The 13,715-nt window shown below is 37.8% G+C and overlaps 1 protein-coding gene and 1 long non-coding RNA gene across 10 annotated transcripts; one reads left to right on the top strand and one right to left on the bottom strand.

Moving 5' to 3' along the window:
• Positions 1-86: 86 nt before the first annotated feature.
• Positions 87-3,792, bottom strand: LOC106337712. Of its 9 annotated transcripts, none has more exons than XR_001269121.1 (9): positions 3,555-3,792; positions 3,393-3,432; positions 2,987-3,079; positions 2,817-2,885; positions 2,427-2,733; positions 1,874-1,983; positions 1,323-1,740; positions 967-1,124; positions 87-326 (listed from the first exon to the last, which is right to left on the bottom strand). It is a non-coding gene; the product is annotated as an uncharacterized LOC106337712 (long non-coding RNA). The 9 variants fall into 9 exon arrangements; XR_001269120.1 differs by lacking the exon at positions 87-326 and adding an exon at positions 494-849; XR_001269118.1 differs by lacking the exon at positions 87-326 and adding an exon at positions 2,041-2,110 and having other exon boundaries at positions 494-1,124; positions 1,874-1,967; positions 3,555-3,791.
• A 1,058-nt stretch (positions 3,793-4,850) lies between these two features.
• LOC106338035 lies at positions 4,851-10,528 on the top strand. The gene is made up of 10 exons (XM_013777105.1): positions 4,851-4,877; positions 5,073-5,318; positions 5,407-5,556; positions 8,378-8,456; positions 8,548-8,672; positions 8,757-8,948; positions 9,019-9,156; positions 9,256-9,381; positions 9,476-9,676; positions 9,886-10,528. The coding sequence occupies exons 1-10, from the start codon at positions 4,851-4,853 to the stop codon at positions 9,946-9,948; spliced, it is 1,347 nt and encodes a 448-aa protein (XP_013632559.1). The 3' UTR covers positions 9,949-10,528.
• Positions 10,529-13,715: the final 3,187 nt, after the last annotated feature.

A 13,715-nucleotide genomic window follows, 5' to 3' on the forward strand; every position in this document is an offset into this window, starting at 1 on the left:
TATTTTTACTTAAACACAAAACATTGTTGTCCAAAAAAAACACAAAATATTAAGAGTGTGAATACATACGATAAAATTCTATTAATTTCACAAAGGACAATCAGAAAACCGAAGTGGTTACTGGTAAGGAGATGACTCAATTTTTTGTGGATTTGTTTTTAATGGCAATCTAACGGTGTCATACTCCATTGATGCTAGCTAGACTGTGTCGGGATGAGATAAATCAATCTCCGGCTGTCCAAACACATTCTCTTATGCAAGTCTGAATATCCAATGAATTTGCCAGATCATCCAAGTAAGAACATAATTCTCCTGCAGGGGCTAACCTAACCAAACCAATCCAGTCACAACAAAAAAACCAAAAAAAAAACTTAGCAAAATATAAAGATATAGACATTTTTTTTTTATGTTAAACGGTCATTCTATTACTCAAGCGTGAGGTGGACTGGGTAACCAGACCGGAATAGAACAACCAATAAAATGTAACTTCTTATGGAAGGATCTAGCTGTCATAGCTAAAAAATCTGAAAACTGATTGCGCGCTCGTGGAACATGAATGATGTTGAAATCCGGAAAGCAAATCAGCAGCGTCTCTACCCTTTCCAATTCTGTCGCAAAGCTAGGCCAGGCATAAGGATCCTTTATCATTGCTATCAGCTCCTTGCAGTCTGTCCCAAAGTTCTGGCAAGTTGAGTGTTGAAGCATGTTCTCCATTGCCCACCGCAGAGCTTCTACTTCCGAATGCAAAGCTGATTCACGTCGATCGAAATTTCTCGTCCCCAACAAATGAATGTTAAGATTTCGTGTATTATCAAGAAAATTGTCATTTGTGTGTAGGTCTGTAAGTCACTGGAAACACTCATGTATTGTCATGCATTCATTGCACGGCAAGATCAATTGAAGTTAGGAGGAAGAAATACGAATATAAATGACATTATCAAAGAGAGATTGAAGCGCGCACTTTACCAGATTACTAAGACTTTTGTAAGGTTCATCCACAGTGGAGATAGTGTTTGAAGCAGAGAACTCTTTGAACCTCTGAACACTTGAGAAATAATTGAAGAGTAGAAGTCTACCAATGTTCTCTATTGTATTGAATCCACTATTGGAACATTGTTTTGACCCTATAACAAAGAGTATAAGAGAGTATATGTATAGGCGGCATATATATATATATATATATATATATATATATATATATATATATACCAGTCCGAACTATGAAAAAAATCAATCAACGCACTGCAAGCTTTAAAAAAAATTAAAATTTTAAAACTAATATGTATTTATCAACTTCAGTAAAAAAAAATCAGGAGACTAACTCTAAGCAGAGGACCAGATCCCAACTTCAAATCTCTTAAGGACATTTTTAATCTCTTGAGCAACCGGCCCTTATACACCAAGAAACAACAAAATACCCAGTTAAGCTAGTAGTGAGATTTGACCCAAAAAAAAGTTCATAGTAGTGAGAGCTACTTTTAGTCGCATATATAAATAAAATAAAAAGAAATAAAAACCTAATAGAAGAAGTAATTGTTTTAATTTATTCGTTTAAAGAAATAAATGTTGTGATATAACAGTGAAGAATGGCTTGACATCTTATTATGATGATCTCATGTGAACTAAATAGTTAATACAAATATGATGCTATATTGGCTTACTTTATCTTTGCAGCTTTTGATACCGAGTTTGCAGAACTTTTCTTAATGCCTGCGATGTTGAAATGGGCTTGGTGTTCCCCTATTCAAGTTAGTGAAGCAGATTATGAGAAACAAAGTAAGCAGGCTTTATTCTGTATTCTTGAGATGTACCAAGCACACTATTGAATCACCGAACATAAGTTTGCAAAGATATATAGGCAATGCAAATTTACCTTCAGACTCAAGTGTCGGGAGGGCCTCTATTTTTACGTTAGGCAATGCAAATTTTCTTAGCAACCGTCACTCCATTAGGAGGCATGATATCCCCTGGCTACACAACGTACTTAGAAATAGGCAAGCAAGTGAAGTCAGCCAAAGAGTCAAGCAGGATATGACTTACTTATCTCAAAAAAGGCACTCAAGACCCCAATGTTTTGCAGCAAAATTTATGGCTTGATGCAAGAAAGATTCTGTGTCAAAATTATCATATGGTTTTGTATTATTCAATGCATAAACTGTATTCTCCATCTGCATTTTACAAACTCTTATCTAATAAAAAATTAAAGTTAAACTCAAACCTAGCAATGCCTAAAAGAGCCCAAAAAACGCTAACAAACTGCAATCCAATATACTAACATGACATCATAGAACCTCGAGCATTTGTTAAAAAAATGACTGCAGATCCAAATTAGACTAATGTGTGAATTAGAGGACTTCAAAATCGAGTTTATTATTTTGGAAAAAAATCGAGTTTATTACGATGTGGTGAAAGGGCGAGACACTTACATCAATGCTTAGTGTGGATGCCTTGCATATCATTTGGCAATTACAATGCTTTCTCCAACTATTTCCCCTTGCATAAGCCTCTTATAACAGTAATGTAGCTAACATCATCCGACGCCTGAGAACTCAACCTTACCTCTCGTAGCAAAATAACAGTCTTGCCGTATTCCAGATTCTTGCATAAACCCTCCATGAGGATGTTCAGATTGTAGACACTTAAAGGAAACTCACGCTTCAACAAAACCTACCGCAACACAGCTCTTGTGATGTATTGCAGGAAACAGAGAACGCCGCCGGTAAGCACATAAACCTGAAATTCAGAAAAGACGTTGAAAATTAATAGCTAGAGGTTAAAAATCAATACATTGCATCAATTTTGATCCTACGTCTTACCAGACTCTTTGGGGTAGCATCCTTTGAATCACCATCAGACTTCACCAGCGGAGCCCTCAGCCATAATAACTTCATGGTAGAATGACATTTAACAAAAATAAAGAAAGAAGGAATAAAATGTTAGAGCTTGATTGTAGATTACAGAAGAACGCAAGAAACTCGAAAACAACCTGCAAGTAAGTCAACCCCCTTGTAAGGTCTGGTTCACAAATCTGGCATAATTGGCACACGGGGTCCCTTCAGGTGTAGGAAGAAGGCATGGGCTGCGAGCCAAAAAAAAAACATTAGCAAGACGCAATTAATCCAAGAATCGAAAGTGGAAAAGGAATCACAGCAAAGAGGACAAAGGTTGGCAAAAAGACAATAGTGCATAACTTAAATTCATTGACTCCTAAGCACCACTAAGGAGAAACGTATAGCACATGCTATTTCTGGTTTCTGAATGAATCCATTCGCAAGAACTCATCTTCAGAGTCCAAGTCAATCAATGATATAATTTTTCTAGAGAAAGTAACATTAACATTAATCAAAACCAATCATTCATAACCAAAGAGAGAAACATACCAACGACATTACCTGGGTTCCTTTCACTAAGCTCGGCCTATACGAAGGGCATCTGCATAACAAATTAATATTTCACAGAGAGCGAGAAGAAAACTTTATTAGATATACCAAACAATGAAGCGCCATATCTATAGAAATATTAGACACAAACGTGAGAATCGATCAGAAACGAACCAGTGGAGAAAGGACATAGTCAAAGCCGTTGGTAAAGATGTATAAGGAGAAAAGAGATGGAACATTATAGGGAAATCAGTCTCAACGCAGCAAGGCCTGGTTTTTGAAGCCGCTTTATGTTTTTAGGTGTCGGTTTGAAAGGCAAAAAGTTTTGGTTGAAACTTGTGCTTACTACGATCACTACGAAAACGTTTTCTAGATAACATTAAACAAAGGAAAACCAATCGATCGAGTTTTTCGTGAATACAATAGAAATCATTATTGTTTCAATGTTTTAACCTAAATGACATGGCTGATTCAGAATCTCTTATTGGCTAATTTTTCTGAGAAGGTGAAGAGATGAAGCTGTATCATTGGCTGGAATTAATAGTCCTACGTGGACACCTTAGATTTTGAGCTTATTGTGCTTTTAGTATTGTAATGTTCAAGTATTTTAGACAACTTAAAAGTATATTATATATTTTGGATGTTTTTAATATATATTAAATCTAAAAATAAGTAATATATTTAGGTATATAAATCTATTTCGGTTACATTCGGATACCCGAGATACTTCGGTTCGGATCGGGTTCGGTTTCGATTCTTTAGATATTAAAATTTTGAACCCATTCGGATATTTAATCAATTTCGGTTCGGGTTTGGTACTACTTTTTCTGATCGGGTTCCGGGTTTTTTGCCCAGTCCTACTATTATGTATTGAAGACACTTTTCAGGAAATGATTAATGGATTTTCTGAAAAGTTGGGTGATATTGCGTGAGGATACGCTGATGGGGGAGACAAGATTAGCGTTAGTAACGATGATTTAGACGGAAAAGACGGTGTCAAATATCCAAATGTGACTACTGATTGTGGAAGTTTTAGGTTCTTCTTTGGAATGAATATTGTACTCAGTTTTCAACCTACGATTTCTTCATTTGATTTCCTAATTCCTGTTCTGGATGTGAAGTTTATGTCAGACTGCAAATTTTTCTTTGAGGTACTCTTCACTGAAGAATATAAGAAAGTTGTAGTAGATTGCAGCAACGAATTAAGCTTTTGGTGATGATAAATTGGTCTCAGTGTAAGATGAAGAACTTATGACTCTTTCTGCTCTAAATATGGATCACTATGAGATGAACGAGATATGCAGCTACAGTTAGAACGCTGAGATTTCAACATCAAATCTGATATCAAAGGATAAAAATTTGAATGCGACATCAATGAATGTTAATTAAAGAATAGAAAGCGTAAAGTATTAATAAAGAAATGATGCGATAAAAGAAGAGGCACCATGATTAGATCTACAAAATCTTAAAATGGTGGCACGTTTCCCGCATTTCCAGGTACGATTAATTATTCTACTTCTCTGGGTAAACTGAGGTTTGGTTTAAGCGATTTGAAATTGATACGATTATTATACCCAGGATCTCAGTGGTTAACAGTAAATCCATTCAGGTTCTTTTTAAACGCCGAGAAGGAAACTCGGCAGCATTTGGGAGACAAGAGCACGTGATCCCATTGCTAATTACTAACATTAGGTAATACTCTATCCAAATGAAGGAGATATTCAGTCTCAGGCTGGACTTGCATCAGTGAGGAGTGATACAACCTCCACGTTTACATCTATCGCTGCTAGATTAGAGAAGCTTAGAAAGGAGAAGGATGGCGTCAAGACTGAGAAGAACGGTTATAATAATAATACTCGTGAGGATCTTAAGAGCTACAAATCTTCCCCAAACTTTCACAAATTGAACTCCATGATTGATAGGAATCTAGCTGATACGGTAATCTTTTGCTTACAACTGGATATTATGTGTGCTAATGGACTGTCACATGCTAATGCAATCGTTCTGATACTATCTTGTGATGCAGTTACCATCAATGATGAAGTTTACTGAAGATCAAATTGGGCAATTGTTATCTGCATTTTGGACACAATCAACTCTTTCTGATATATTACCTTCAAACATTGAAGCTATTGCTCATTCTTTCAGCTTGGTGCTTCTTTCCTTACGACTGAAGGTCAGTATAAAATTTTCTTTATATTTCATTTTCATAGAGTAACAGTATATACGTGAGCCTCTCATGATTCTTCGAATCTCAGAAGTGATGCAGAGAATAAATATCTTATTTGTTTAGTGTTTTATTTAGAGTTTATTTATTATTAAGATAATTATCTCTAATGTTTTAGAGTTTTATGGTTTTCTTATATATAGTCTTTGAAGCTATGGTTTTATGGAGTTTTAAATTTTGATTAATAAAAAATGGAGAGTTCTCTTTTTGTTTATTGTTTTCGGTAGATCATTGGTGATCTCAACGAATTTAAGAAGACATTGATCTTAGGCATTCTTAGACTAAATAAGATCTTTGTGATTATCCTAGTTTTCCGGGTATTCCAAGAATCAACGGATCTTTAGTCCCATCCCTAGAAGCTTCCGCTACATCAGGTGGTATCAGAGCTGGTGTTTTGGTTTTTTAATCAAAACTCGATTCTGGAATCATGGAGAATTTGTTCGTGGAAAGTGAACAAATTGTTTACATTGAGATTATTGGTGATCCAGTTTATGATATCTACAACGAAGATAACGTAAGCTTCATCAACAATCAATTATCGAGAGATGCGTTCGTGGATCAAAGTCAAATCATGATGGTGATAGAAGACGTCCACGAGGTCAGCCACTTCAATCTTATTAAAGAAGAGATGTCCGTGAGAAGCATGGAGATAGTGGAGGTTTTGTCTCCTTATCATAAAGAACACATGGTGACAAAGTTTCAGTTCTTTGTGATGTGTTTTGCTCCGATAGATTTGAAGATTAAATTGATGGTGCAAAAGAATTATATTATTTTGTTTGATGGTTATTATCGATGGAAGGCCACGGAAAAAGATAAACATGTGTGTCATGGACAGCGTTTTGGGTTTGAGGACCACGGTTAAGATTCGAGGACGAATCTTTTCAATCCGGAGAGAATGATGCAGAGAAGAAATTTAGAATAAATATCTTATTTATGTAGTGTTTTATTTAGAGTTTATTTATTATTAATTATCTCTAATGTTTTAGGGTTTTTATGTTTTCTTATATATATTATTTGCGGCTATGGCTTTATGTAGTTTATGAGTTGATTGATTATTAATAAAAGTTGAGAGTTTTCTCTTTTGTTCCTTGTTTTCGGTAGATCATAGGTGATCTCAATGAATTTAAGAAGACAATGATCTTAGGCATTCTTAGACTAAATAAGATCTTTGTGATTATCCTAGTTTTCCGGGTATTCTAAGAATCAACGGATCTCTAGTCCTATAATATCTTGCATATTTGCATTGCTTTAACCATCCATATTGTACATAATGATCATATAGATTAGGAATTTAGCATCTTTGGGATCCATATTGCATTCATGTGTCTTTATCATGTATTAGAGTGACCTATGGAGTGATTGGAAGTGTTTAGAGACATGGGAGTTCAAGAAAAGATGAAAATGAAGTTAGTTCGAGTTCAAGCCAGTTCAACTCGGGGAGAACCAGTGCGGGTTAGTTTACCCGCGTCGAGATGTCGAGAAGAAGAAATGAAGAACTCCTCGCGGGTTGAGCAACTCAGTACCCGCTCGCGCCGAAAGCCACATCAACGCCAATCTCACGCGGGTTGCAACACCCCGAGTCCTTTTACCCGCGTCACGGAAAGACCAAATCGAAGGAGCCACGCGGGAAGAGGCACGCGGGGGCGACTACCCGCTCGCACGACGACGCGGGTGATCTCCATCTTCCCTTACCCGCGTTGCCGAAGAGTTTTGTTCGAGGAGTCACGCGGGTGGAGCAGCGCGGGGACCCTTACCCGCTCGCATGAAGAAGGAGTGTCGTCGAAGGTCCAACGCGGGGAAGGCCACGTGGGTTGGTGCCGATCGTCTTGACCCGAGTCGAGACTTTACCTTAATCGAATTTTAATGTTTTCAAGGGCTTTTTAGACTTTTTAATGAAAACCATTAGGTTTACCAAAGACATATAAATACTTTTGTAATCCCAAGAGGGGGGATTATCTTGTTTTCTATCTATTAACAAAGAACTTTTAGGTGAAAAATCTTATCTTGATCATTTCTTCTTGTGATTTGCTTGATTAATCTGATCATTAATCATGATTAGCACCAAAACATCATTGATTCTTGGGCTCATCATGAAGAGTAGTGAGTAGTCATCTTTGGATTCATGGGTGAGGGAGACTAAGGGTGATTAAGCTAGATCTAAGGTGTTTTAGTATAGATCCATCTTGTTCCTTGCTAGTAGAGTACTTTTTATGCAATTTTAGAGTTGGTCTCTATAAAGTTGAGCTCTAGGCATTTCACACCTGAAAGGTGTTTGATGAAATGCCTGAACCAACTCTCCTAAGCTTTTAACATTCTTTACCAAAGAGATTTGTTGTTAAAGGTGTTAAGATGACTAGTAGACTTGAAATTAATGATTACTCAGATAACATTCAACCAAAGAGATTTGATACTTGAGTTATCTTAGTAAATGAGCATTCATCTAGAGATAGAGTTTGTTTAGGATGGTGTCTAGGTCTAAGGTAGATAGATTGGTTGAAAGTTAACATTGATCACCCAAGGTCAATTCCTTTAGCCCATGAATTCTCTTATCTCATAAGAAAGAAAGCTTTGTCCTTTTTGCATTTCAGTAGCATTCTGGTTCAAAAATCATCTCATCAATTGATAGCACTTTGATTAAGCATGGTCTTGTATTCTCTTTGCTTTAGAATCACTTAGAACTGATTTGACATCCTTTATTCTACAACATTTGATTAGGAGCCTTGAAAACTCCTTTCATCATCCTATCCCTAGAAGCTTCTGCTACATCAAGAAGACTGACGACGGGCTTGTTGCACGAGCCTTCCAGCTTCTCTTCTCACTGAGGAACCGTTCTTTGGACCTTAGTAATGGTACTGATGGTACTGATTGATGACGCTCTCTTAAACTGATCAAAGATTGAGAAATCTCTTTATCTGCATTCAAAATTTTCCTCATTGCCAGGCACGTTACCGACGGTTTGCAAGCGGTTGATCCTTGCTTTATCCACAAGTACATTGATGTTCGCTGCCAAAATATATCAGATTCCTCATATTTGCGAGGTGTTGAGGTGTCAACTTCCTAGTGAAGTGAGTTATTCTCAGTGTATTATATCATTTTTTCCATGGGTCTGACGTCTGTGTATAACTTGATTATGTGCTCAAAATTTTCAGGTAGATCCGTATCTATTCATTGGCGACGACTTACAACTTCACGTAAGACCAAATGCAAATATGAAAGATTTTGGGTCCTCAGGAGATAACCAGATGGCTGCTTCGATGTTGTTTGAGATGCGAAGCAAAGTAGAACTCTCCAACACTATCATAACCGATATTGTGGCAAAACATCTATCTAAGAGTACAAAGGTAAAGCTCTAAATTGTATAAACCTGTTATTTAGTGCTGATTTAACGTTATATGTATTCTCTTTGTTAAGCTCGAGGAAACTGATGTAAGGATGCAACTCTCTGAGCCATTCACACCTGATGATGATTTCATGTTTGGATCACGGCCTATCGTTGAGCCTGAACCAAACCAAAGTATATCTAAGGAATCATCACTGTCCTTCGATGAGGTAAACTATTCTCTCAAGAGTCAAGAACCGAATTGGATTTTTCTTCAAGACTTGGATTTTAAATATATAATCTTGCCTGCTTGTGTTTATATATTACAGGACGTAAATGCAGGTTCAATGGTTGAGGACGAAGCGACGAGTGAACTCTCTGTACGTTTTCACCCAAGAGGGTCCTCTTCACCATCTATTCCTCAACTTATCAGCATTGACCAGCTCATGGAATCTGCAAGTGCAGACCGTATTCGACATAAGTTAGAAACTGGTTGATGTAGATATTGTATCTTCTTATCATTGGTTGGTTCATAAATTTGTTATTTAGGCCCTTGAGGTGGCGGCTGGTCAAGTAGTGGTTGTCTCATCTGTCTCCACTTCTCCGCTTCCTTACAATACAATGACAAACCGCTGCGAAACCTTTGGGACTGGGACGACACAGAAGATCTCAAAGTGGTTGGCCACCGAGAACAGCCAGGTGAATGGGCTCTACAGAAATTCATTAGAGGAGTCATGTGCGTTTGAAAAGGTATCTTTCAACCTTCAAAGCAGACAGATATTAATATTGCATCTAAAGAAAAACTACTTCAGTCTCGCTACACTTAATGTACTCTTGTCCTCAATAATGAAGAGAAAGGTCTTAACTTTATGATCCCATATGGCCTAGTCAAGAAAAACGTTGAAACTCTTTATCATTTGAGAAAGGTCTTATAACATATGATTATTAATGTTATACAGGTAACAACAGAAGATAATAGGAGAGAATCTGGTGTGCAGCATATGAGTATTACCTATTGTTAATATTATCTGCTGAGGTCTTATCTCTGCCATCATCATTGGCCCTTGCCACCGTCATCTATTAACATGAGGGCCAATGAAGCCTCTTGGTACGTCTCCAGAGCTAATGACGTTTCTGTCAATCGCACCTCCACGGTTGAAAAACATAGGGCTGACTTCTATTCTGAAAAAGGATTGATGAATTAGCCATTTTAGAGGAATATAGACACCGCCTTGCAGAGATCGAAGAAGAAAAAGACTCTTTGATTCATTGTGGAAGAAACACCAAACCCTAAATTTTTTTGCGGCTGGTCTCGATGTCTATGAAACGTAGAGTTTAAGATATCTCCTTACTGAAACGCTGAGTTTTGTCTACAGAAGACACGTGTCGCCTGGACAGAAGCAAACTTTGTGACCTGGAATCTAAGTGTCTCTCTCAGGAGAGAGAACACAACTTTATAATAATAGATTGATATATAAAGTTGTCTACTCTCGAGAGAGACAAAGGAGTGGAATCGAGCTCTCCTGGAGAAGCTACTACCAAAGCTATCTGAACACATCCTGATGCTACGACCTAGTCTCACGAATGCGCCTGACTCCACTGTCTGGACACAAACAAAGAACGGCATTTACTTAGCAAGATCAGGTTATCACACTACCCAAGTCTCTAATATCCAATCGACATTAATACTCTTGGATGAAGAGACTTGGAACTGGCAGTGGAATATCTGGGATACACCGCTACTCCCAAAACTCAAATTTTTCTTATGGAAATGTGCAAGAAACTGCTTACCTACAGGAGATAATTTGCTTAGAAGGAACATCCCAAGGAATAATAACTGTGTGCGGTGTGGAGCTCCGGAGACGCTTCTCCATGTTCTCTTCCTCTGCCCTTATGCTACTGAAGTGTGGAAACTCTCCCCGTGGACATCTAGCTTCAACTCATCCCAAAGCTCTTCCTTCCAAGAGGAACTCCAGACCTCTCATCGACGTATTAACCTTCCGCCGGTGGGGATTGTATCCAACATCTTTCTCTGGATCTGTTGGTGTCTATGGCTGAGTCGCAATCAATTGATCTTTGAATCCAAGACCCTGTCACAACAACAAACAGTTAACAAAGCAATTGTATCTTGTAAGGAATGGGAGTATGTTCAAGACTTCATACCTAAGCCAAACCAGATCAAAGCGACGCATCTATTGCCCACACCGCCGATGATCGATACTGTCATATGTCATACTGATGCAGCTTGGAACAAAGAACATAAGGTCACCCTGACTCATCTGAAGTGTCCAGAGGCTCATCTATCCAAACTGTGGCTTCTCCTCTCATGGCCGAGGCCCTAGCGATAAGGGAAGCCCTCGCGCATGCCGCTGCTCACCACCACAAACATATCTGGCTACAATCAGATTCTCAAGGGCTGATCACAGCCATCAAGTCGAATCTCCGATCGATAGAGCTCTATGGTGTTCTATCGGATGTCGATTCGATGTCATCGACGAACTTTGATTCTGTTTCTTTTTCTTATGTTTCTGGATCCCTAAACGGGCATGTAGACTCTCTGGCTAAGGCTTGCCTTTGTATGAACCTGTTGGGAGTGGGCATGTAAAACTAGCCCTAAATTTTCTAATTTATTTACACTTTCGTGCCACTGAAAATTAAATTAAACTACCTATTTTAATGCTTGTCTTTTCCACTTAAATTAATGAGTTTTCCTTAAGAGAAAAAGACAAAAATAGCACTAAATCAAGTTTTTGTTCCCAAACTAGCACTCAAGATCAAAAGTCACAAAAATAGCACTTAATGTTTTATCAAAAGTCACAAACTTAGGATCTAGAGTTAAAGGGTGGGGTTTAGGATTTAGGGTTTAGGGTTTAGGGTTTAGAGTTTAGAGTTTAGGGTTTAGGGTTTAGAGTTTAGGGTTTAGAGTTTAGGGTTTAGGGTCTAGGGTTTAGGGTTTAGAGTTTAGAGTTTCGGGTTTAGGGTTTAGAGTTTAAGGTTTAGGGTTTAGGGTTTAGGGTTTAGAGTTTTTGTGATATAAACTTCGAAAGGTGCTATTTTGGAGATTTGCCATTTCCTTAATCAAATTTAAATTTAATGTCATTAAATAAAGGAAAAAAGACAAAAATAGCACTAAATCAAGTTTTTGTTTCCAAACTAGAATAGCACTTAATGTTTTATCAAAAGTCACAAACTTAGGGTTTAGAGTTAAAGGGTGAGGTTTAGGATTTAGGGTTTAGGGTTTAGAGTTTAGGGTTTAGGGTTTAAATTTTAGGGTTTAGGGTTTAAAGTTTAGGGTTTAGGGTTTAGAGTTTAGGATTTATGGTTTAGAGTTTAGGGTTTAGGGTTTAGGGTTTAGGGTTTAAAATTTAGGGTTTAGGGTTTAGATTTTAGGGTTTAGGGTTTAGAATTGAGAAATGAGGTTTTGGGTTTAAGATTTCAAATTTTGAAAAATAAACTTAGAAATGTGCTATTTTGGTCATTTTAGTTTTTGAGTGCTATTTTTGTGATATAAACTTAGAAATGTGCTATTTTGGAGATTTGCCCTTAAATAAACCTATATATTTTAATGTTTGTCTTTTCCAATTTAATTAATGAGTTTTCTTTAGTGAAATTTAAACTTAATGTCATTAAATAAACCTAAAAATACTGTCTTATAGTAGGTTCTTCTGTTCGATCTGAGGTGTTTCGGCGGTTATGAGATGGTGAGTGATGGTTTGTTTCCGTCGAAGACCCAGTGATGCGTTTGTTGGTTTGAACAGATCCGGATCTTCTTTCTGGTGCGCGGTGCAGTACTAAGCCGGCTCTGATCTAGGGTGCTAATTCTTCCATCGGATTTGTTGAAGCTTTGCTCAGGCATGTCTCTTTGGATCCTCGTTGTCGTCAATCAACCTCGCTCCTGTTCCATTTGCTTCAATGGTTGAAGCGGTTCTATGCGGCGCTTTATTCCTCCTTTTGAATGAGTCCGGTTTGGGTAAGGGGTTCTCTTCGATCCCATGGGTTTAGCTACTCTGCTTTGATTTTTCTCAAGCTACAGGTTAGCTCAGTATTATGTAGTTCTCTTTTGAAGTGTCTTGTTTCTAGCTTATGGCTTCTTTAAATCTCTTGGATGATGGCTTCTCTTCGATCAACTACAAGGGTGGAATTGGTTTGGCTTCAGCTCTGTATGATTTACCTAGTGAAGGTGTTGTGCTCCTGGGGGAGCGACGGTTTTGTCATTATTTCCGGATCCTTATGGAGCAACGGTTTGTGTCGATTTGCTTCTACCGCGATTTTTTCGGAGCAGGTTTTTTTTTTTCTTCTTAGCTTAACAAGCTAATGCTACTGTTAGGCCATCAAAGTTCAAAATTGGTGGAATTGATCTTTTAGATACGGATCTCCAGCTGGTTTCTTCTCAAGCTGCTACTGTGGATATTAGAAGAACCAAGCTGTTTGAAAAGTTCGTTTATGCTTTAATAGTTTGTCCCCTAATCTTGGATCTTTGATGGCAAACATGCTACATAAAGCTTCCTTCTTTCATGCCGGAGAAAGGAGCTAAGCTCATCTGATGATTAGAGTTTAGAGCATATATCTCTCGATAAAAATGGTGTTGCTACGAGCATTGCTATCAGCGTTACGCGGGTTCATCGCTACCAATCTTATCTTGCGACTTGGGTCCCCACTAGCTACTAATCCACTATCCGAACAGAGGCTGTCAATGGAGTCTCCATGACTGGTTGACGAGCCTCTAGCATGTTTCCTTTGTTCATGCTTTGTTTGGGCACCTACTGGTGTTCTTTATTTTCTGTTTTTT

The sequence above is a fragment of the Brassica oleracea genome, chromosome C4, assembly GCF_000695525.1.
Source record: "Brassica oleracea var. oleracea cultivar TO1000 chromosome C4, BOL, whole genome shotgun sequence".
In the NCBI taxonomy this organism is placed as follows: Eukaryota; Viridiplantae; Streptophyta; class Magnoliopsida; order Brassicales; family Brassicaceae; genus Brassica; species Brassica oleracea.